This window comes from Anas platyrhynchos, chromosome 10 (genome assembly GCF_047663525.1).
Source record: "Anas platyrhynchos isolate ZD024472 breed Pekin duck chromosome 10, IASCAAS_PekinDuck_T2T, whole genome shotgun sequence".
NCBI lineage: Eukaryota > Metazoa > Chordata > Aves > Anseriformes > Anatidae > Anas > Anas platyrhynchos.
The window spans coordinates 12,937,193-12,961,885 of NC_092596.1; the positions used below are offsets into that span (position 1 = coordinate 12,937,193).

The 24,693-nt window shown below is 39.8% G+C and overlaps 1 protein-coding gene and 2 long non-coding RNA genes across 6 annotated transcripts in view; 1 reads left to right on the plus strand and 2 right to left on the minus strand.

The window, feature by feature from the left end:
* Positions 1-3,494: 3,494 nt before the first annotated feature.
* On the minus strand, positions 3,495-15,135 carry LOC113844732 (uncharacterized). The gene is made up of 3 exons (XR_003499516.3): positions 14,859-15,135; positions 9,735-9,832; positions 3,495-9,466 (listed from the first exon to the last, which is right to left on the minus strand). It is a non-coding gene; the product is annotated as an uncharacterized lncRNA (long non-coding RNA).
* On the plus strand, positions 13,853-23,289 carry SLITRK4 (SLIT and NTRK like family member 4). 4 transcript variants are annotated; one of them, XM_027465201.3, is made up of 2 exons: positions 13,853-13,986; positions 16,676-23,289. In XM_027465201.3, exon 2 carries the CDS (start codon positions 16,726-16,728, stop codon positions 19,237-19,239), a length of 2,514 nt encoding a protein of 837 aa, XP_027321002.1. In that variant the 5' UTR covers positions 13,853-13,986; positions 16,676-16,725; the 3' UTR covers positions 19,240-23,289. The 4 variants fall into 4 exon arrangements, with proteins under 4 accessions (XP_027321002.1, XP_071899028.1, XP_027321001.1 ...); XM_072042927.1 differs by lacking the exon at positions 13,853-13,986 and adding an exon at positions 13,997-14,075; XM_027465200.3 differs by lacking the exon at positions 13,853-13,986 and adding an exon at positions 14,255-14,414.
* LOC140003294 (uncharacterized) overlaps positions 19,585-24,693 on the minus strand; it is a 49,070-nt gene continuing 43,961 nt past the window's right edge. Inside the window, exon 3 of the long non-coding RNA XR_011811671.1 lies at positions 19,585-19,706. This is a non-coding gene — a long non-coding RNA (uncharacterized lncRNA). The remainder of the gene's footprint in view (positions 19,707-24,693) is intronic.

Here is a 24,693-nt window from a genome sequence, read left to right on the forward strand (position 1 = left end):
TGATGTTATTCTCCTTATTCTTCAGAGCCCAAATCTTGACTGAGGACACTCTGCAAGATCTGAGCAAATTGAAGTAGATTCTTATCAGATGAAACCACAAGAAGTTACCAAATACTAAATATTATCTAAGGGCTGAACACTTAAAAAATATACTGTGAATAATTTTGTTCATGAATGAAACATTACAAATAGTGTAAGTTGCAAAGAGTAGCTTTTCTACCTTCTTATTATTAGGGGGAAAACTCTACTTTCATTTACATAATGTGGGTGGCAAGTTGTGTACAGATGTTGTATATTAATGTGTTAACTGAAGGCAGGATTTGGGTCAACATATAGTCCTATAGGACACAGAGCCCTTCAAACAGTTCCTTGCAACAGTACCAGAGAACTGTTTAGCAGGTTTCTAGTTTCTAGAGCTATTAACAGGCAATTCTGTATAAGTGACGATATTAATAGTTCCTTGGTGGATTTCAAAAATCAAGTGTAAAAAAACATAAGAAAGTTTGTGGGACCTCCTAGACATATGCTGTGTCTAGCTTTCTTGTTGCAGTTCTGTGAAAAGCAGTGAAGCAGACAAGATCTGTCAACAATTATTCATCAAATGCCTGATTTGTTAAATATTGCAAATAAGTTGCTTGCTGAATAATAAGAAACCAGTTCTGGAACTTGCTTCTGTGTAATTCAAAGCTCCTCCCAATTAGATATTAATGCCTGGACTTTCAAGTATATTAAATCGAGTTCCTATTTTAATTTCATTGCTGCCTTTTTACAAGTTCCTATATAATTAACAATGATTGCTATTTGAAAAGTTCTTCATTTTTTACCCCATGGAACAGCTTAGAAGTCATGCTAGCTATCTTAGCAGTCATTTGTTTTGATAATTGTCCTGTTTTCAGCTGGGATAGAGTTAATTTTCTTCCTAGTAGCTGGTATGGTGCTGTTTTGGATTTAGGATGTGAATAATGCTGATGTAGTTGTTGCTGAGCAGTGCTTACACTAAGCCAAAGACTTTTCAGCTTCTCATGCTGCCTTGCCAGGGAGGAGTTTGGGGTTGCACAAGAACCTAGGAGGGGAGAGAGCCAGGACATCTGTCCCAGACTGGCCAAGGGGAAGACCCATACTGTATGACAGCATGCTGAACAATAAAAATGGGGGGAGTTGGGTGGGGACAGGGGGTGCCACTGCACAGGGTCTGGCAATGGTAGATAGTGTAGTAGACATTCATAGGCATTAACACACAAGTTGGAGAGACAGTAACATTCCCCAAAGCATTAAAGTTACACTTCCAAAACAGATACTTTTAGGAGTTAAAGTCTCACCAAAGAGTTTTGGTTTAGAGATTGTTAATGCCTTTCAATAGTTTTCATATATCTACTCAGGCAGATTAGCCTGTTCTTAGACTCCAAACAAGGCTTTATGAGCTATGGTCTCTGACTTGCTCAGAGTTTGAGTCCAATGGCCTATGAGTCTTGCCCTACTGCTCAAGGTGAGAAAAATGGCCCTGCAGGAAGTGTGGATTGTCTGCTACTATAGAAGGGCCTAGGCCTAGATTCCTAAACAGGAATGTTGGCAGATTCAGTCACATCAAATGTGACAGCAGTGTGCTCAGCTACTGACTCCAATCTTTTCAGTGACCCAAATGCACAACTTCACTGCCAGAGATTTTCCAGGCCTCCAACTCCAGTTTCTCTGGAAGACATGAAATGGTGGCACTAGGTTAATAAGCAAATCTGGAGCAGGTCTGGAATATCTGTCCTTTCCAGTTCTTTCCCTTCAGCTGGAAATGCAAGATACTTTCAGTTGCTTCAGCTGACTCCCAGCACAATTCCTCCATTTCGCAGAGGTGACAGGGTAAAGTACTTGCAGATAATTTCCTTCCCCTGACTTTGGCAGTCCAATTTTATCTAAGAGCTTTTTTCATCTTAGATTTGCTGTTGTACATATAGTTTACCTCTTCTACCCTTTAAACAAACCGACAAAAAAAAAAAAAAAAATAAAAATAAAAAACACCACGTAATGATAATGATTCAAAGTGGGGCTAGAAGGTGGGTGGGAAATGGGTTGCCAATATTAAGCACCTCTTGACATCAAGAGGAGCTTAAGTCACAGTAAGGTACAATTTTGGGCCGTGAATCTACATTGATTGATCCTGTACCACAATGGGGAGCAAAATCTGCTATCTAGAAGCACAGGTAGAGCTTTTGTTTTCTCAGAACTAAGAGTGCAGGTTAGGTTCTTCTCTTGTGGCACTCAAGTGTCAGGTTAAGGAATGAGGTAGCAGATGCAAAACTGGAGCAGTTCTGCCTATACCAGGAGCAAAACATTCTTGCTCTCACCATCACCTCCTACCCACCTGGGTGCCTTGCACATGGGCTGTATATCATGCACATGCCAGCTCCATACACTGACAATGAATGCCTCAGCACATCCACTTGCTGTCTGCTTATTACCTAATTTGGGTCACAGGGAGAGTCTCAGGGCCACCCTGGTGCGGTGATATGCAGATACCCACTGTGTTTTCAACACAAATGCAATCCCCCAGGGCATTTTCCAGACTGCTAGAATGCTATCTCACAGATACAAGGGAAGGCAATTTTCTGTAGTGTGAAAAACTTATCATTTTTAAGGAGCCATTAAATGAACAGTAACTCACCAAAGAAATCACTGCTTGCCCTTTCTCAAAACCTAGTTTTGTTACTGTTCATTGCAGTGAAAATAATGATTTCAAAGAATGTAACACTTGCCTTTGTATATATTAATATGGTCTTCCTCTGTGTGTCCAAATAGATTTTTGGCAGCTTCACTAGGGCTCTGTAATTGTCTTTGATTAACCTATACATAATCATAGGAAGCTGCAAGAATGTAATGATGAGAATTTTACTTAACAAATGGTCTTATCAAGTGTTGTTCTGTGTATCTGTGTTTGCTGCTCCACTCTTCAGAAAAGCAGGCTGGAGAGAATACAAGAGAGTTGTTGAAATGAAATCTAAGAAATGTGAGCTCAAAGTACTTCAGAGAGATGCAGTGAACCATAACGTTCTTCAAACCACAGGCCGTACTCTCTCACTGCACATGTGTTTGGATGGTTCTGATTTACAAATTGTTTGGAAAAAGAGAGGATTAAAGTCCCTGTTATTTGTCACTTGAAACCTTCAAAGTAGTTCACAAAGAAAAGTGATGTGATTTTCTAGTCAGACAGACCAGCATAAAGGCAGATGTGTGCAGCCCTGCTGAGGAAACTGTGACTTGAACAAAGAATTAATAGTAGGGAATTTGAAAACTGAAATCCTTGATCAGATTATACCACCATACCCAATGTTTGTCTTCCCCTCTCTCCCCTCCCCCAAAAGGCAAGTAAGACAAAAAAACATACCTAATTCTCATAAATTTTAATGAAATTACACATCTGAATAAGAGTTAGGTGACTTAGGCAACTAGAGACACTTGCAGATCGGAATCTGTTCTAAAGCCTGCATCAAAAGCCTGCCATTGCATCAAGAGTTTTCTTACACCTGGTTTTAAAAAAATGGGCTCAAGCCCTGTTCTTCTCATTCTCCTCTGAGACTCAGTGATAAGGAGTTAAAAACAGAGAACTGTGTTGATTTATAAAATGTGCCGTAAAGAACATTATCAGCTGAGATGAATATTATAGTTTGTAATATTTATTGTCAGAGAAAATGAAAATGTTTTCTAAATTTTAAATTTTAGCTATAAACATTGGTAAAGTTTCAAGTGATTTGAACTGAACTGTCAGTGTGTTTTCTGATCTGTTTTGCTTGCTTGTTCCAAATGTTTGTTTATTTTCTTCCTGAATTCTTTTCAGATGCAGAAAGTTTGTAAAATATACAAAGCCAACATACATGTTAGCTCTGTACTTCTTTCATCTGGGGAAAGGAGCTCAGAACCTAATGACACTTTGTGAAAGAACTGTGTAGTGATGCCACGTAAGAGTCCCAGGATAAATGTTCTGGAGTAGGTTTCCCCACTCTGATCTCCTGTACTTTGTATCTGACATCTCTACCTCAGGGATACCAGTTCTGCTTAGTATTAAGTACTGCTGAAAATTAGTTTTTATTGAAAATATTTCCTTTTAATATACCTAATTAATTACAGTATAACTCATAAGGGAAATACAACAAAATGATTAAATGTTGGGTAGGGATTTTTCGTATGATAGAGATGTCACATCATCTGAAATAAATCCAAAGGTGATTGTTGACAGAACAAAGGCCATAAAATTCAGCTCTTAGGCTCTATGATGCATTTAGGAAATACTGATTCTCAAATACCATGGCTTTGGTAGACTAAAAAATATCTATATTCTAACAACCATTCAGTAAATCTCTGGAATTGAGATAGTCTTCTTCCATGATTTAGAAAACAAATACATGAATAAAAACAAGATAAGATGTTAGTGAGATATTAGGCCTGAACTAAACAGAACAATAATGCAGGATAGATAACTACTTCCAAAAATTGGATAACAGTCTGACTGAGCATTCTGAGTTTATCTGACTTCATTGTTTTGTACTCTGGCTCCTAAATTGCACTTTTCAATGCCCGGTTAGATGTGGGTGCAGGTGGAGAAATGTTACTAAATGCTGGTCTCAAAAAATCAGATGCCAAGTTGAAACTTAAAGGACAGCTTCACCCCCACTCACCAGTGACCTCAGCTGAAACTTGGACCACTGTATGCATGTATCCATATTGACCTTCCATCTATACAGCAGATTTAAAGGTCCAAAGAGATGGAGATACAAACCTTTTCAGAATGTTTTATGATATTGTGCACCAGTCAGAACTAACAAGCTGAGACTTGAGGATGTAAGCAATATTTGAACAGAATTTTATGCTATTAGTTTACCAATTTATATACTTACAGTACGAACAAATCCTGATTTGCATAGGAAATGGAAGTTTATTTTCAAACAGACATTACGCCGTGTATCTTTTAACTAAAATAAGAAAACATCAGAAACCCTCATTTTAAACGAAATGAAACGTGACTTCATTGGCTTCAGTGAAAGATGCATTACACCTTGACTTTGTCCAAAAATTACTTCAAGGACCCCCATGAAAGCTACAGTTATTAATGGGAATGCTGACAAGGGAAGTTATAATCTAGTGATATCCATTGCAACATCAATGAAAGCTTCTTTCAGTAAACACCGGAATGACAACAGTCTTGGGATAGAGAAAATGGCACAAAATAGGGTAAGAAAAAGGCATGAAGTCAAGACAGTATGTATTCAGAACAAACTGAACAGGGGGAAAATTAGATGTCTTAGATCTCTTGGCATCTGTAAACATCAAGAAGACATCACATTTCAGCTAATCTTAAGGCAAAGCAGCCATATAAAGTAATCTACAGGCTTTCTAAAGTAAACCTACAGGCTTTCTTGGTCTTCTAAAGCATGGAAGATAATAGAAAGTAATCCTCTTCCTTTTTTGTTCAAAAATGACTTTAAAGTAGGGAGGGCTTTTTTTTCCCTTCTCACTCTGTAGAATCTATTTTAAATGACCTATTTAAATGTTCTGCAATTATCATGCTTTTGTATATTTTCCATTTAGAGTGAACAGAAGGGGAATCCCTTGAAGTTATGATATTTTAACTAACCAAAGAATAATCTTTTTTTTTTTTTTTCCCCTGTCTGAATTCCTCATACAAGGTGTCTTAAAATGGATAAGATAGGTTCATTACTGTTGTTATAATTGTCAGCTGCCGTCAGTTCCATTAGTGGATAAAGGTCTATCTGAATATTATTCATACACTCCTAGCCAACCTCCTAAATTCTGTACACGCTTCTTAAAACTTTCCCCTCTGCTGCTCTTTCCAGCTGCTCGTCTGTTCTTCAGTTGTTTTATGTGATCCCTGCTAGGGTCTTCTTGTTAAGATACGTCAAGGTTTTTTTCTTCTTAATCCTTTTGCAATGCTTCTTACTTATTTTATGGATGTGCTTGTGGAGGAATCGTTAAGTGAGGCAGGACATGTGAATGTTGAGCAGTTGGGAGACAATGGGCTGGTGAAGCACCGTACTCAACTCACATGAGCCTTGGCACGTATGCAGCTGGCTGAGGGCCAATCAGGCTCAAGGACACGATGCCCTTGGGCCATCGGGAAAGTCCCTAAGGTGGGACAGGTAGCCAAAAGAAGGAGGACCAGACGAAAAAGCCCGGGAAGTGTTAACCAATCCTGAGCTTAGTTTCTGCAATATGTATGAGTTCATTATGTTCAAACTAGATAAAAGGCGACTGAGCTATCCATTAAAGTTGAAGTTCACTGTTCACTCATATTGATGTGCTGGGTCTTCCTTCCGTCGGCAACATGTGCTAATGCATTTTATCATTTGTTTCATTAAATACATCTCCCCTTATGTTCAGAGCTTGCTGGCTTTCGATTTGTCTGGCAGGTTATAACTTCACATCTTTGAAAAGACCTGAAATGTTGTATGTCAGAAGAGCATTCAGGTCACAGATCTTGAGATTAAGCAAAGACATTGTATTTGATTTCTTTGCTTATACAGAATGTTTCTACAGGCATATCCTCCTCTCATCATAAGAGGATTCAAATAAGGTTAGAATTCTCCTTTATACCGTGATGTTTCCATCATGCAGGCATTGATTTAGACTTTTCACATAAATCTCTCTTGATCTTTCACTATTTTGTTAATATGCATAAATGTTTCTTCTGAAAATTAGATATCATGGACACGTGGGGAGAAAAGGTATCTTCCCTTTTTAAATGTTAAAGGGCCCAAGGGTGAGAAAATCTGGACCTTGTTCTAGTGGAACAAACTCTTCTAGAGTTTACTTTCCTTCTTTTGTTTTTTATATAAACTTTGATTAAAATTGAATTCCCCTGTATTTATATGACTGTGAAGTTGCAAAGGACATTGTAAAAATGATATAATATGTGTTGTTGCTAGTGTTCAGTTCAGTTCATCCTTCCATGTCTCTCCCACCTTGTAAGGAGCTAGGCTTTGACACCTACTGGACCTCATTATAAACCAATCCCATTCCCTAATCTGGCTGAAAACTAACCTAACCATGAGAAGGAAAAAATAAAAATATTTTGAGGTTAATGAGTGGTTCAAGGAGTCTCTAGTAAATGACAGAGATGGCACAAGGGAGGACTATGACTAGCCCCTTTGGCTGGTAGGGACATGAAAAGGAGGAATAGTGAGGACAGTCTGTGGTATCTTGCCTCTTTCATGAAACTGCCCTGTAAATAGAAACATGAATGGAGCTTGACCTTTCCTACTGACACACCTACTTTTCTGTCATTTTTTTCTAGGCACCTGTCTCACTTTTATCTGTAGATGCCAGACATACCATGTTGTCAAAAGCTAGGACACCCTTAGCAGTGCCATGACTACAAGGCACTACAAGGCACTATTATATCATCAGAATTCTCTTTCTTTTGAAGTAGTTTGTAAGCTGTAGGGAGTTAAAGAAAGGAAAAAAAAAAAAAAAAAAAGTCTTCTCAAGTCATTTGAAAGTCTTCACTGCCCCAAGTAATCACTTTACTCACCTCAAAACCTACCTTTAATTTTTTACAGATATTTCTGTGTTTTTCCGTCTTCTTTTTCATCATTCAGCTTCCTTTCCCTGGTGCATCTATCCAGTGGAGAACACAGCAGAGCTGTCTCTACATATTACTGTGCTTAAACCTTTGTTAAGATTTCATTTTACCTGGATTGTAACTTTCTGAGTTGGTTGTTTAGGCCTTGGAGAGAGCTATATGAAGCGGCCAGCTAATGAGAAAACCCCTTCCACCCAGGCAGGGCTGACATTCTTGAAAAAGATGAGATGTCCATATAAATCTCAGTTTCTTCCTTGAACATTCTGATTTGGCATCAAAATATTTGTTGTTCAAAGCAAACATCTCTTCTTTGATTACTTTTTCAGCATTTGTTCCCTGAAGCCTGTTTATATCAGATAAGCAGTGGTCTATAATCATTAGGTTTAAGAACATGTCACCACTCAGTTAATGAAGTAGCTGTGATTTCTGCTCTCTTGAAAGACCGTGGTCCAACCTTCCTTTGTGAAAAGCTACAGGTAATAGGAAAGCTAGAGTATGCCTTATTTTTTAAAAACAGTAATGGAAAGTCTGTCAGTTTATGAGCCTTCAGGCTTCATGGAGGTCTTCACTGAAATTAATAGGACATGTAAACTTAGAGGAAATTAGGGCAGCTACAAAAGAAACCCCAGAAGCAAAAGAAGATTAAAGTAGAGCAGCAAGCAAACTCATGCAATATCTTAATTTTGGTTTAGATATTTCCTCCCTCATGTAAGTCATTCCCTAAACCAAGCACCAAATGTAATGCACCTGGCTTCTTCTGTAGATGTCTGTTCATTCTGCCACAATTATCTTTCAGCTGATGAGCAAAGGAATGTCAGTATTTGGGAGGTGGCCCTCCCAGCATACTGGGAGACACAGTAGTTAGCTAACAAGTTGCTCTGTACTCATTCCCTGTTCCATAAAGTCACAGCTTGAGGCTCTTCATCCAAGATCCAGAACCAGCTTAAGCTTTTATGAAAGCAAGGTGTGTTTTTTTTTTCCACACTTAGTCTGGATGAAAATCACTTTATTCTCTTTTGTCATGAAGCTTTATTCGTGAACTGTCTAAGAAATAAAGTAAGAGACTTTTCTGCTTCCAGGTAGCTTGATAAGAGGGTTATACCTTCCATCTTCATCCATGTAACAAGTTTATTTCTGGAGTTCTGGAAGGTGATAAGGGATAGTCTCACATGTGAGAAAAACTTGAGGCAGTGAGAATTTATATTAGAGTATTCTAAATAAGTTATTCACATTCTGTTAATGTTATGTGACCTCAACCTATCAAACCTGACCAGGTTGAAGCCTAACAGCTGTGGCATTCATGCCATGAAAGAGAGCTACAACTGCTCCATTGTAGTAGACAAGATATGTTACTAGAAGCAACCAAAGAAACAAGCCTTGTCATATGATAATTTTTTTCTCCTTCATAGAGCACCTCTTTCTGTCCTCCATCATTTCCAACCTGGGTCAAATTTTCTTAAACTTGGTATTCCTCTGCAATACATCACCATTGTTATATTATTTTCATAGGCCATTCACTCAGGGAGGATATAGTATTATTTCCTAATTCAGAAATATTTGATAATATCAGAGTTTTGTGGCATGGAATCCTTACTGTAAATATATGCCTTTTCCTAAGAAATCAGTTTACAAGAGTGTTAGGCAGGATAACAGCAGTTGCTTCTATGTTTCACATTTGACCTTAGATCATGCAGTCTTACTTAGCAATATTTCAGATAAGTTCTGCATCCACTAGTTTTTGTTTGGTTTGTTTATTTGTTTGCTTTGTTGTTGTTGTTGTTTTTCTTTGTCTTCTTATTTCACACTCTTCGTTGTCTCAGTGGACAGCAGGATAGGCCAAGCTTGGCTTGAGCTTCTAACAGTGAGCTAGAGATTAAACAATCCCTGGGTAAACAAGCATAGAGAAAGAAAGTAAGTAAACATGTACTGATGGCACTGCACTGGCATATTGCAATTTAATGAATTTAAATGCCTGCCCACTGTGCCCTGACCATTATATCTGGCAAGAGTACTGTTATGGGGCTGCACATCCGCCCAGGCTGAGTTTACAAAGTCAGCAGACCCAATACCAGCAGCATGCCTACTTTATCAAACTTTCAAGAAATTGACTCATTGCAAATGACTGGGAAAAAATGGAATGAAAAACCCCTACCAATCCTCGTTGAAGGGATGCATATATGTCAGTGTTTTCTTGGGTGATGTTTTCCTGGAGCAGGTGATAGGTTATTTGTTGCACATTGAAGAGGGCTCCTAGATAAAATGGAGTAAGTTAGGTAGAAATAATATGGAGCCATGCAGAGACGTGTATTTGACAGCATTTCTTCCACCTTATTTAGCACAGTACTCTTTCACAGTGGTTCTGCCTTCAGTGTATTTCAGACTCACACTGTTTCCTATCACACTGTACCTTTAAAAGGATGCACATGCAGAGACTCACTCCAGTACATACAGAGTTTTCAAGGATGCTCTCCCTCCCCCTTTTCTGACAGACAGTCTGGCTAAATACACAGGAGACGAGGACAATGAGTAGAGTTATTGCCTTTTTTTTTTTTTTTCCTCCTCAAAAGGCTATGTCCTATCAGTTGAAGCCCTATTATAAGATGCTTCTCTGTAGTCATTGTTGTATTTTGCTGTGTTGGTTGTTGTTTGCTGAGTATGGCAGTTGTTACTGATTTATCTGTGAGCAGAAACATGCTGTAGACTTGTTAAACAGAAATTGTTTAACCATGGAAACTCCAGAAGCAGACAAAGCCCACATGAGCCTTTACTTTTTATTCAAAGCATTGTTAACCAGCTTCCCATGTGTTTAAATGAAATAGTTTCTTTGCTACCTGGGCCCTGTGCAAAGTATCACAACATTAACTGTTGGTCTGTCTTTATCATTCTTTTTGAGAAGGAAGGCATAATGTGTGGTGTTAACATAATAATTATAAATTAGAGTCCAATTCATAGTAATTCCCTGTAATTTGTGGTGACTTTTATGAGAGTTTCGTCTTCTGGCATGAACCTTTTCAAACAGAGCAACCCAAACATAACTGTGTGCACACTGCTTCTCTCCCAGGTATGATTTTGGCAGCAGGGTACACCAGGCTTGCTCACAGCTGGCCAGCACATAAGTCAATGCATGAACAACTAAGGCCTGCTCCCCAGCTGGTCATGGTAATTGCAATTTCTAGTCTTTGTCTTCAGATTTCAAGAACCACAGGTGTGTGGGCAATCAGTATCTCTTGTTAGTTCAAACTAGAGGGTACTAACCCTTTTTTAAATTTCAGGATTGCAACAGACAAACTGGGGAGAGAGCAGAAACATGCAATTCAGTACATGGGGAACAATCATTTAGGATGCTCTTGCAGCCATAAGCAGGACATAAGCATTTATGAGACGTAAGCAATTGTGTTAAACAACCCCACACATATGTACAAATGCAGCCTCAGTTCAGATAATAATCTTCATGCAGTTAGCCTCAGCCCATCAGTCCAGGCTATCCAGAGCCTCCTGCAGAGCCTTCCTACCTTCAAGCAGATTGACACATGCACCTAACTTGGTGTCATCTGCAAACTTAAAATGTGCAGGTAAATCTCCCAAAGAATGCTTAGGATTTTTAGCTCTCATTTCCTGTCAGTTCATTTTTCATAAAATTACTGTGGTCAAAATAAAAAAGTAATTCATTGAAAAGTACTTCCCTTAACTTAAGCTGAAATCCTATGTTCCTGTGTAATTAGCAGCTTACGGAAAATGCTCTCCAAAGTTTTGGGCTGTGGGCAGGACATTCAGCATTTCAACTGGCCTCTGCATTTTGATGATTGTGTTGCTGAAGATTTTTCTCCTGACAGACATCAAATGCAGTTTTAGTTTAAGGTTCTTGCAACAGCCCAGAAGTAACTTGGGAGAGGTAGGTGACCAAGCATGTCTGTGTATTTAGAAGGAAAATGTTATATAGAAGCTCTCACAGAAATGTGAAAGGCAGCAAAATATAAATAAGTTTAAATATAGTTTCTGAGCAGATTACATGATGAATTTCAGTAGCCAAAAGTAAAAATTACCTTGCTCTGCCATTAACTTCTCTTAGATGCAGTAATGACATGATTTATAAGCTAACTGTACTATTACTGAATGCCACTCGTGCATGTCTCCTTCAGTGGGGAGTGGTGTATCTCACCTTTCCACTTCTTCCTGATACGTCTCTTTGCAAAATACCATGTTACTAATCTATCTGCTTGATAGTTTTTGCTCTCCTTTTTCTAAACTGAAGAAAAATACATGTTCCTGTAGCAAACAACAGACAGGCCAGAGAAAAAAAAATATCAAGAGGAATAAATGAGGTTCCATCACAACTAGACATTTAAGAAAAGGTGAGAGATGTCAATAATGGGCATGGTGTGTAGCCTGAAGTAATCTTGGAAACTTCAGGAAACCAGACTAGATAGTCTGACTTGCCCTTTCTGTCTCTTCTGTCTTCCAGTTACTATCTACCACCAGGCTACCTAGAAAATTTCTACTGTTGATGACAGAAGTTTAGTCTAGATCTCAAGGGGGTACAACCCCTAGGATTCTAGGATGTAACCCCTTAAACTGAATTATTCCTTAAGCATGCAATCATCTTAGATCACAATCTTGACTTTAAGCTCATGCTTATATTATACTTTATCCTCAGTTTGGTTTGGTTTGTTGTCCTGATGTATCAGCCTAAATCTTAGTGAGTCTGACATGTTGTGGGTTAGGACAAGTGGCTTAGAACCACTTAAATAAGATTTGGAGGAGGAGTTATTTTTCATGACTGCAAATCAGAAATAATAAAAAAAAACTATACAGCATACTAAAATCTGAACAATTAAATTGTGTTGCATAACTAAGTTTCATTGTCAGATAAGTTCTACAGCATCATGAACATATGTCATTGTCAATAGCCACTTGTAATACAAACATCAAGAATTATTTAGTTATAGCGCAATTGCAGTTCTCTTCAATGCTTCTTCATTTCTTGGTTTACTTGGTCAAAATATGATCTTTTGTTATGCTCCTTGGTTGACTTTTGATTCAGTCTCTAAGCAAGGAATGGTGGTGGGAGTAGGGATCTGTCTTTGATATCATCTTTATGGTGTTTCACCTACTAAATGAGCAAGGAAGTTTTTAACATCCGGCTTAATATAGCTGGTTAAACAAAACTGGCACCTTCATCTGTACACCTGCATTTCTGTGCCTGTTAAAATATACTTATAAGCCAGATATTTTTCTAAATTAATTTTATTATAAACCTATTCTCTCTATTCTAGAAGTTTATTTAAATAAAGCAATAGAGAAAAACAGCTTAAACTATAAGCAAATCCTTCTAAACAGGGCCCTTTTTATACATGCATTCCCTTTTATGTGAATAGTACTTTGTTAATGGTTCAATAATTAAGGGAGTTTACATTTTAAAGACTTCAGTTTTTAATTGGCTGAATATTAATCATAGATCACTTTCAGTTCTGTTGTGATATGCAAATTATTGATGTCTCAGCTGCATTTGTTTTCAGGTATCAGTCTATCCGCATAATGCAAAATAACATTCTGCAATTATTTCAATTAGATGCAGACAGCTTTCAGAGCAAGCTATTTATTTCATATCTGTAAATGAAGAAAGCAGTTGCTGTTTTTCCATTCCTTGATGTTTACTACCCCAAACTACCACTGGTATGGGTGCAATACATGACCAGTTTTCTGTGTGAAATTATGTTAGCGTTCACAGTAAAGGACAAACAGTTGAACTCCCCTTGCAAGATTTCATTTGGTTAACTGACTCTTCTGCCTGGGAAAGAGATGTCACCTTGTTCAGGGGTACTCGTTACCTTTTAAACTCATATTATGAAATGGAGAGTAAATAGGAGTTCTAAATTAGCAGAATCTGTTTTGCACAAGTGCCTAACATTGGAGGATTTTTTTTTCATCAGACTGCAGCTGTTACCTAAGCAGAGGAGGAATTTCACCTAACCACAAAGAATAAGATGCACAAATAGCCGCGTTGTCTTAAGAACGGGTTGGTTACGTCTCCTCACAGTGATTTTGTTCCATAATTGCGATTCACATTGAATGCAGCAAATGTTACCGTCCTGCCCACTCAGTTTCCACCTCTACTTTTGTTTCAAGGCGGGGGAGGGGGGAATTGTCAGAAAACCCGAGGAGAGGAGGGGGGGTCCTTTCTTTCCTCTCCTTCCCCCTCTCTGCCTTTCCCAGCACCGCGGTGCTGGGCGGCCGGGGGCGGGCTGGCCCCGTCCCGGCTGTGCCGCGGGCTGCACTTGTGGCTGCGGCCGCCCATGGCAGCAGCAGCGGGGCCCCGCCGCTCTCACCGCCCCGGGGGGCGCCGCCCGCCCCGCCGCAGCCGCCCGAGCTCCCCGGGGGCGCAGCCCGGCATCTCTCCGGGAAAGGTAACGGCGTGTGCGGGAGAGGCTTTGGAGGCTGCGATGTGCTGGGCTTGCCTCCCCGGAGCGGCGTCTCCTTCCCTCTCCGAGCGTGTGTGCGTCTGTGTGCGAGGCGAAGGGGAGGGGGCTCTCTGCTGCGTGCAAGGGGTGGGCGAGAGCAGTGCGATGGGAGCGGGCGCCCGTGTGCAGAGGGATCCTCTCCCCGCATGTGTGCGGAGGACCGCGGTGGCGGGGCAGGGCTCGGCGGGGCGCTTGCTGCATGCGGCGGAGCTCGCCGGGCTACCGCAGCGCCGGGCAGCGCCTCCGCTCCGCACCCGGCGCCGCCGGGGGGTGCTAGCCCCGGGGGAGGGGGGCTCCGCGGAGCTGCCGGCGGGGAGACTTCGAGGGGAGAGCAGCGGAGCGCGGCGGGGCCGCGACGACCCCCGGCCGCCGAGGTAGGGAGGGTGCCGAGCCGGCCGCCGAGCATCCCCCCCAGTCCCCGGGGGCGGCCGGCCGCCCCGCCGGGCGTGCGAGTGCGGGCGGGGAGGGGGCCGCGGCGTTTGCGGTGGCGTTTTAATTGCTCGGAATTATTCCGAAGGTTTTGTTGCTACTACTGTAATGATTATTGCTGTTTTAAAAGGGGGATGGGGGGGGTGTGCAAAGCTGAGGAGACGGTGGCTTCCTGCCGGAGCCCTCTCCATCGCGCTCGCCTCTCCCCGGCAGCCGGCCGCCTCCCGGAGCCCCGGCGGGGCTGCATGAGCCGCGGGAGGGACGGGAGGGCAGGATCCGTGCGGCGGGGCTGGGGGAGAGGGCGTGAGGATGGATGCCCTGCGGGCTGGACTTTGCAAAGGTGCGGGAAGAGGCGGAGGGGGGGGAGCGGGGGGGGCACACGGCTGTACCTTGTTGCGGAGGGGTGGAAGGGATGGATGCCGGGCTGCATCGCCGCGCTGTGCCCGCTCCCAGCCGCCGGGTGTGCGCGGAGCGTGTGCGCCCGCGCCCCGCCTGCTTTCCCTCGCCGGGAGGCAGAGGGCGACGGGGCGCCCACGGCACGGGGGAGCCGGCACCAGGCAAGCCGGCTCCGGCCACCGTGTTGCGGCAAAAAATTGCGGTAGTGCCTGCGCTCCTGGCCGGGCTCGCCGCCCCAGCGCCGCGCCGCGTCCCCGCTCGGCACCGGCCGGGGCCCCGGGGCTGAGGAAGAGGAGGGGACCCGAGCGTGGGCGAGGCAGGGATACGGCGGGGGGAGCTGGGGCAGGGGGCGCGGGGCTGCCCCCGGGCACTCTCGCCGCGGGCAGGGCCGGCAGCCCGCGGGGATCAGCAGCTGCTGCTCCGCACCCTCTGCTCCCTCTGGCCCCTCTCCGGGGCCTCCCTGACCCCTTCAGCCATCCCTTTCCCTTTCCCTTCCTTGCTCCCTCCGCTTTCCCCCTCCCTCGTGTCCTTCTGTCCTCCCTTCCTTCCAGGTCCCCCGGCGCATCCTCTCCTCCCTGCGGCTCCCTCCAGCCCGATTCTCCTCCCTCCAGCTGGCTCCTGCTTTTTCCACTTCCATCCTGGCTCCCTCCTTTCAACTCGGTGGCTTCCCACAGCGGGAATTGAGAGGGACAACAAGTTGGGAAATGGGGCAATGGGAAAGCTGGGGGTGGGGGAGGGATGGGGGAGTGGGATGAGAGGGGGAGTAATGCATCGATTATTGACTGATTTTTTTAAAAGGGGGACGGGGGGGAAATCCAGCTTCTAACTCAGAGGAAATGCTGTGGCTCCAGTTCTGCGTGAAAAATGGCAGCTCAGCTGGCCTGACAATATGTGGAGGGTTCTTGAAAGCCACTGCTGTATCAGTGCAGGGATCAGAGCAAATTGCATAAGTTTTTTTGTTTGTTTGTTTGTTTGTGTTTTTTTTTTTAAAAAAAAAAAGTTCCTCTCAGGCAGGTTTCAGTAGTGTCAAACTGGCAAACTGTGGCTGAATACCCTGCAAGTCAGGGTATTGTTATTCCGGGGGATGGGGCTGTATGCCTGTGCATGCTTCTTCCATATCTGTGTGCTTGCATTGGTCACCCGGAGCTGATCTCATTTTGTGGATAACTCATTGTATTTCTGTGATCAATGTACCACCAATTCTTTTAAACTGGGTATAACAAGAGACAGAAACTATATTTGTGCATGCCTGTGTATCCCTTGAGTGAATTTCACTCTTACTGTAGTGATAACCTGTATGCGTCAACGCTATAGATACCTACATTCAGTATTGACATTCTCTTCTGTGCCTGCATCTTCATCCTTTCTATATGGTGCTTTCCCAACCTAGATGCTTGGGCATGCATAACATCAGCATTTATGTTTAATATCCCTGAAACGCACAGCAACATATGAGCAGTGCAGGGCTGAGGAGAGTAAATATGCATAAAATTGGAATCTCCTTTGGTTATTTTACTTTGTTAGCTATGCATGTTTGTCATGTACAACAGATAGAAATATATTTGACAGACCTTAAAGTTATTTGTGTTTGTTTACAGAGATTTACATTCTGTATTTGAAATTCTAGCTCCTGTGTATTTGTTTGGTTGTTAAAATCTTTCATGTTATTTTAAATTCAATGCTTGTAGTTTATCTATAATCCTTGGCAGGTACAGTAGCTCAGTGGAATACAATTTTTAACCCAAATGACTTTTTGGAACAATGACAACTGAAAAACGTTTTCTTTTTTCTTTCCTTCTTTCTTCTTTAGATTCTTTATCTTTGTTCAGGAGCCTAAGGTTGCTTGCTGATCACAAGAAGATGTTTCTGTGGCTCTTTCTGGTTCTGTCATCTCCAGTTTCTTCTACAACTGCAGATGCTGATATATCTGTGGAAATTTGCAATGTTTGCTCCTGTGTGTCAGTTGAGAATGTACTTTATGTCAACTGTGAGAAGGTTGCAGTCTACAGACCAAATCAGCTTAAACCACCATGGTCTAATTTTTACCACCTAAATTTTCAAAACAACCTGCTTATTATTCTATATCCAAATACCTTTCTTAATTTCACACATGCAGTGTCCTTGCAATTGGGTAATAATAAGTTACAGAACATTGAGGGAGGGGCCTTTATGGGTCTTAGTGCATTAAAACAGTTGCACTTGAACAACAATGAATTAAAGATTCTCCGAGCTGACACTTTCCTGGGCATAGAGAACTTGGAGTATCTCCAAGCTGACTACAATTTAATCAAGTTTATTGAACGGGGAGCCTTTAATAAGCTTCACAAGCTGAAAGTCCTTATCCTTAATGACAATCTGATTTCATTCCTTCCCGATAATATTTTTCGATTTGCTTCTCTAACCCATCTGGATATACGAGGGAATCGAATACAGAAGCTTCCATACATTGGAGTCCTGGAACACATTGGGCGAATTGTCGAATTACAGCTGGAAGACAACCCCTGGAATTGTACTTGTGATTTGTTGCCCTTGAAAGCATGGCTGGAGAACATGCCCTATAATATCTACATTGGAGAAGCTATCTGTGAAACTCCCAGTGACTTGTATGGAAGGTTGCTGAAAGAAACCAACAAGCAAGAGCTGTGCTCCATGGGGACAGGGAGTGATTTTGATGTGCGTGTTCTACCTCCCTCGCAGCTGGAGCCTGGTTACAGCACACCAAATGGCCACACCACTCAAACATCAGTGCACAGATTAGTCACAAAGCCGCCGAAGACTACAAATCCTTCAAAGATCTCGGGGATAGTAGCAGGCAAAGCACTGTCTAATCGTAATCTCAGTCAAATTGTATCTTATCAGACCAGGGTGCCTCCTTTAACTCCTTGCCCAGTCCCCTGCATTTGCAAAACACATCCTTCAGACTTGGGATTAAGTGTAAATTGCCAAGAAAGAAATATAGAGTCAATGGCTGAACTCCTACCAAAACCTTTAAATGCCAAGAAATTGCATGTAAATGGCAACTATATTAAGGATGTGGACACTACAGATTTCATTGAATTTGAGGGGCTGGATTTACTACATCTAGGCAGCAATCGGATTTCAGCGATCAAAGGAGAAGTTTTCCGCAACCTTACAAATTTACGGAGATTGTATCTCAATGGCAATCAGATTGAGCGTCTGAGCCCAGAAATGTTTGCTGGCCTCCACAACTTGCAGTATCTGTATTTGGAATACAATGTCATCAAAGAAATCTTAGCAGGCACCTTTGACTTGATGCCAAATTTGCAGTTGCTCTACCTGAACAACAATCTTCTGCGCAGCTTGCCAGCATACATTTTTGCTGGGGCACCGCTTGCCAGGCTGAATCTGAGGAACAATCATTTCATGTACTTACCTGTAAGTGGTGTTCTTGATCAGCTAAAATCTCTTACACAAATTGATTTGGAAGGTAATCCGTGGGACTGCACTTGTGATTTAGTTGCTTTAAAACTGTGGCTTGAAAAACTAAATGAAGGTATTGTGGTGAAGGAATTAAAATGTGAAACACCTGTACAGTTTGCTAACATTGAACTTAAGTCTCTGAAAAATGAGATCCTCTGTCCTAAACTTTTAAACAAGCCATCTGCTCTGTTCACTAGTCCCATGCCCGCTGTCTCTTTTACTACACCACTGGGACCGGTTCGGAGTCCTCCTGGTGGCCCAGTTCCATTGTCCATCCTAATCTTAAGCATATTAGTTGTGCTTATTTTAACAGTGTTTGTTGCTTTTTGTCTTCTTGTTTTTGTGCTTCGTCGCAACAAAAAACCAACTGTAAAGCATGAAGGGATTGGAAATCAAGAATGCAGTTCTATGCAACTGCAGCTAAGAAAGCATGATCACAAGTCAAACAAAAAAGACGGACTAGGCGCAGAGGCCTTCATTCCTCAAACCATTGAGCAGATGAGTAAAAGCCATACTTGTGGCTTAAAGGAGTCTGAAACGGGCTTCACGTTTGCTGATCCACCAGGGCAAAAAGTCATTCTGAGAAATATTAATGACAAGGAGAAGGATTTATTGCATGTGGACACAAGAAAAAGACTTAGCACAATCGATGAACTGGACGAGTTATTCCCTGGGAGGGATTCCAATGTATTTATTCAAAATTTCCTTGAAAGTAAAAAAGAATACAACAGCATAGGGGTCAGTGGCTTTGAAATACGTTACCCAGAGAAACAACAAGACAAAAAAAACAAGAAATCTCTAATAGGTGGTAATCATAGTAAAATTGTAGTAGAACAAAGGAAAAGTGAATATTTTGAACTAAAAGCTAAACTTCAAGGTTCACCTGACTACCTTCAAGTCCTTGAAGAACAAACAGCTTTGAATAAAATATAGATCATGCAATCTTATTGCCTACAGAGGACATTTATTTAATGATGAAAGTGCCTTTTGTTGACTTTTAACTTCCAAATACTATATTATATTGATAGGCATAGAGGCAGGTGTATCCAGGGTTGTCTGATTAACTGTAGCTGCATATGACTTGTGAAGTAGAGGAGAATCTCCTTAATAGATTTTACTACATAAAGCTCATACCCTGTGGAATCCTATAGGGATACTGCAAACTCTATTGCCAAAGGGATGCTTTATACACATTACACTGAATTTAACCTCAAGAGGCATATACGTTTTGTACCTTAAATGCAAAACCATCGTCTCCTTGTGATTTGTTAGAGCAAACACAAGAAACCTGGTACTGGTGTTCATACCTCAGCTGGGTCCTTCATCCTGCACGTGGATTTAAGTTGGTGGAACTGGAGTAATCCTTTTGTGGTGTTGTAATGGCACTGTTTAAAGATTATCTGAAAAGTAACAAGCATGCAAAGAGAGAACATTCGATAGTATGTGTAAATTGGTTACATTTATGGCCTGCATCTTGAAACCACTGGAATTATAATGTTAAATTGTGAAAATATTTGTTTAAAATATACCATGAATTACATACATATGAAATAAATTTGACCACTTGAAACATACATGTCTATACATAAAATTAAAAAAAAAAAAAAGGTAAGAAAACAGTTCAACCTGACTTCTGCAGTATTTGTGGCATCTGAAGAAAATATTTGATGTTTATGCAGAATCTGCTGTAAGACTCATCTCCAATTAAAACTCGAGTTCCTTCTCAGTTATGTGAAACACTTGCAACTCTAACGGGTTGTCCGAAATTGTCAAAGTGCTTACTGTGTGAGCGTAGCAGAAATTATTTTTGTAATATAATTCATATTTATGAAATACTTTGTATACTAAATAGGAAAATATATACTCCTTAATATGTATTTAATATGCCTGACTTGTTTTCCTGATCGCAATGCATTAATCATTCAATATAAATAAAACCAGAACAATATACCAAACAGAAGCCGGGGGATGTGGTGTATAGAATTATCCAGAATTAAGTGATCAGGTATAATAATAATAAAATTGTTCTGTACTATTCTTGTGAAATTAGCATACTATCTTATTTCAGATTTGTTACCAATGGTGCATTTTGAAATAGATTCATTAGTTTTTTAGTATCGTGTCTCAGGCAATTATTTGCCATCAGTTGTCTTGCTTTTCAGGGTTCTATAGCTTAATCTATATATTTTTCACTACATGTATTTACAGGAATTCATGGTAAGGGTAATATTTTAATTGTATATGCATAAGTTTTCTGTTCTTATTATCCGTCTGTCTGCTGTCAGTCAGAAAAACTGATCAGAACAGAAAACAATATGGCAAATGACTTCTGTTTAAACCAACAGTGTAAAATGAATATAGTGGTCTCAGTTCAGAGTACTGTGTATTTCCTATCTAGAGTAAAAACTTGCTTTTATGAAAGCTGAATCTGAATAGCTAGGAAAAAAAGAAAGTAGTCAGGAGAATGGAAAATCCCCACGTTATCTCACTAGTACCTTGAGATGAGAATGGAGATATGTTGGTAAAGCATCGTACAGAAAATCTATACTATGAGATTAACAAAAGTTTCTTGACATGAACAGGAATTTTTCCATGCACTTCACTGACCTTTGGATAAGACCCTCTAACTCCTTTGCTTCCAAAGCCCTTTTTTCCCCTCATTCACCTTTTATAATCAATACATAAATCAATCAAGATTAGTAGGATGTAAATACTAATCTTTGTCATGAATTCAGAACTAGTGAATATTACAGCAAGACCCAACAATACTACTATGGAAAAGCCTGTGTCAGCTATTTCCATTATAAACTGCTAATTTCAGTGCTTTATGACACTGCTGTAAAATTTTTATTCTGGAACAATACTTGGCAAACAGCCTGCAGTATATTTTTACAAAGATTAAAAGAAATAAAAGAAAAAACCCACACTGCTTCTTTATTCCAGAGAAAGGAAAACAAAGAGATTTTTCTACCTTCAGACATTTGTTTATGCTCTTGTAACTTAGAAAGAGGGTTGTTTTATTATTTTCTCTGTAATCTGAAGTATATAAATTACTTCAGATAATAAAATTATTAATATAATGGCTGAATTTCTTTCAAAAAGCTGCTGCTATCTATGCACAATAATTTACTTCATTCAAGCTGTCACAGGGATATTCAGGAGATGGATACTATGCACATATGCATTTCTGACATAAAATGTTCTTAGTTGGCCAGTAACACAATACATGGCCAAGACCTGAAAGAAAATATTTGAGCTCATTGTGTCAAGAGTCTATGGATTAAGGAGTGTTAAAGATGCATTGACATGATAGACCTTAATGGTTCCATCAGCAGGCTGAGAATAATGGGTCGCTGTGACTGCTCTGCACAGTCCTGCATGGCTTTGAGGATATGTCAAGGTTCACAGGGATTTGCCAAAGCATAAGGCTTCTGACGCTTCAGTGCACTGTCAGAGACTGTCATGTCCCATACTTTTCTGCTTAGAGGAATGTGTTAAAATGTGAAAAAATAGCAAATAAGCTAATAGATTTAAGTGATGTTAAAAAAAATTATATGTTCATGGCAAGTGTTGCCCCGAGTTAATGACAAATTAACTCAACATATTCCAAATTCCCCAGCTAAATAAATTAAGTTAGTTTCTTTCTATTTTTTTCCTTTTTTTTTTTTTTTTTTCTTGGTCTGCGGTATTTGCTTTTCCAATTAAGACAGGAAGAACTGAGCTATTATACTGTACCATTACACTGGGGCAGATTTTCCTCCTCATGGAGGTCCCAATTCAGTAAAGCATTTAAATTTAACTTAAATCATGTATGGAGTTATTATTATTGATCTAATAATGAAATACCTGCTCAAGAATGAGGCTTAGATGGATTTTTGTTGTTGACTTCCAAAAGAGCAGGCACAGAAGTATTGTGTGTAATACATGGAGCCCAGTTGTCTAACCATGAACTTTTGGTTGCTTTTCTCCCATGAGTTGTCCAGTAGCTCTTTTGGGATTATGCAGTTGAGTGTAGGTTCACCAGCATCAATAAAAATTGCACAGTCTGGACCTTCCTGTAGAAATTGTTCCTGAGTATTTTACATACATGGTGCATTATATAGGCATAATAGTGTGAGTAAAGATTGCAAAGTTGGCAAAACACTATATTTCTGTGATATTGTTACTTTGAATGGCAACCTTAATGTCAGTTTATTTCCTCCATGTTTTGAAAACAGCATGTGTCTGTACAGCAGTTTTAGTGTAATGTCCATTCAAATCTACAGTCAGTCTGTCTGGGAAAGTGACTCTTTGGATGTGGCTTTACGGATCTGTCTGTTTGTTATATTGGTTTGAGTGGGCATGGTTGCAAAATGGCTGTTAAGACCCATAGACATAAACTAAATCAACGATGGTGTTAACATAACCTGTTGTGTTCACTGTATTATGAAGAAGTTTCCATTTTTAAATGCAATTAATAAAGTGTAATCATTTCCTTGAAAAAATAAAAAAAAAAAAACACAATTGTGTAATTTTATCAGAAAGCAACTACTGTGGTACAAGAACGCAAGGCCATTAAATGAGCTACATTTTGCATTTAGTGTTCAAGATTGACAACGATATAGAAATGTAATATAAAAACATCTTTTAAAAAATAATTTTTATTTGAAAAAAGCCATAATGACATTATAAATTATAAAAGGTATAGCCTAGTGAAAAATGTTAACAAATGTTTCTGAATCAACAAAAGACATCCAGAACTTGATGATAGTATAATATATATTATATCTTTTGCATGTTTTGTACATTGATGTATGAAATGAGCACACTGAGAGGTTTGGATTTTTTTTTGTTTGTTTGCTTTTTTTTTTTTTTTGTGGCTGTTTTTGGGGGGGTTTGGTTTGTGTTTGTTTTCTTTTTGGTTGCATCCAAAGAGTTAGGCAGGAAATACAAGAAGAATGTATTTATAATCACTCTATTTTGAAATAAAGAAGACAAAGTGTATTGGTTTTACCCTGCTTCAATCATTACTATTCTAGATTAGTTTATAATTAAAGAAGTTATTTATAAAGTCCAATCCAATGTAAAATGATAGAAAACTATTGTTTATGACATCTGTTTACCTTTGGCAACGTCAAAATATTAGCCAGTGTTGACTTAAAGTTTGTATGAAGTATAAATAAAATTGTTTGGTACAATAATATTTCTGAAACTAGACTTTGTTAAACGCCTGTAATATTCTCTTTCAGAACAGTTTTATAGAGGACAAAGAGAATCTATAATGTAGTTAAACATTAATGTTTTTTAATCACTTTAGGCAGTTTATATTTTTTTATGATAGCTTACCATATTTTCTGTTATCTAACAAACTCCTGGTTGCCTTTGTTGTACAAATTGTCCCTCAGAAATCAGTGGTTTTTTTTGTATTAATAACATGAGCAGAATTTAATTTTTATTTGGGTTCTGAGATCTTAAACACAGGAAAGGTTAGAGAGACAATCCCATAAGACTGGGATTTTTCTCAATCTTTCCCCCTTTTCTTAAAAAGAAAAAGTTTTTGTTTTTTTTTTTTAAAAAAAAAAGTTGCAAATCCTAATAATAAACTTCATTGGAAGACAGAAGATCAAGAACAAAATTATGTCTAGATTGTGCAGATTATGTCCCCGCTGTGCAAGGTTTAACATGCATTATATGGTGATGAAGGAGAATCAGAATATGGGACAGACTAGCAGATCAGGACTTCGTGTAGATTTTTTTCCTGCTATCAGCTTTCTGCATCTATTGATGCTTTTCTGCTATCAATATAATGTTAGGAGCAAACCCATCACATTAATCAGAATAGTGAAGGCCTATGTATATATTCCATAGGAGTTCTTTCTAAACAAAAACTTTAGGAGTATGAGTAAGGTTTTTCTTTTTGTTTTGGTTTGAAAATACTGTGTATGCATCATTTTCCTGAGTGCAGAAGAACGTGGCAGTTTCCTTTAGTATATTTTCTCCATTATTTTGTCTTTAATTCTATTACAACTCATTCATCCTTATGTATGCTGACTGGTGCTGTGTTGAAAAATAAAAGTAGGAATGTTAATTCTCATAAACAAACTCCTCTCAATAACATACTATGTAGATATACATTAGTTTGTATATTAGTATATGCTGAATATACCTATGTATACATACTAACGTAAATCCAGAGTAATTCATCAGACTTCAATGGAATAAAATCATCTTTACCATGGTGAACACAAAAACAGAAATTTACCCTGTTATGTGAGGATCTTATCTGATCTTTCTGTCAGTGGAATCAGAAATAAACTTTTTTATCTCTCTTCTTTTTTTAACTTGAAAGAAAATGTAATTTTGCTTTTTGCTCTATTAATATGTGTTGTAGAGCTGTTCTTAATTTCA

Coding starts and splice junctions, on each gene's coding strand:
- SLITRK4 (XM_027465201.3), top strand. CDS start 16,726: ATGTTTCTGTGGCTCTTTCTGGTTCTGTCATCTCCAGTTTCTTCTACA.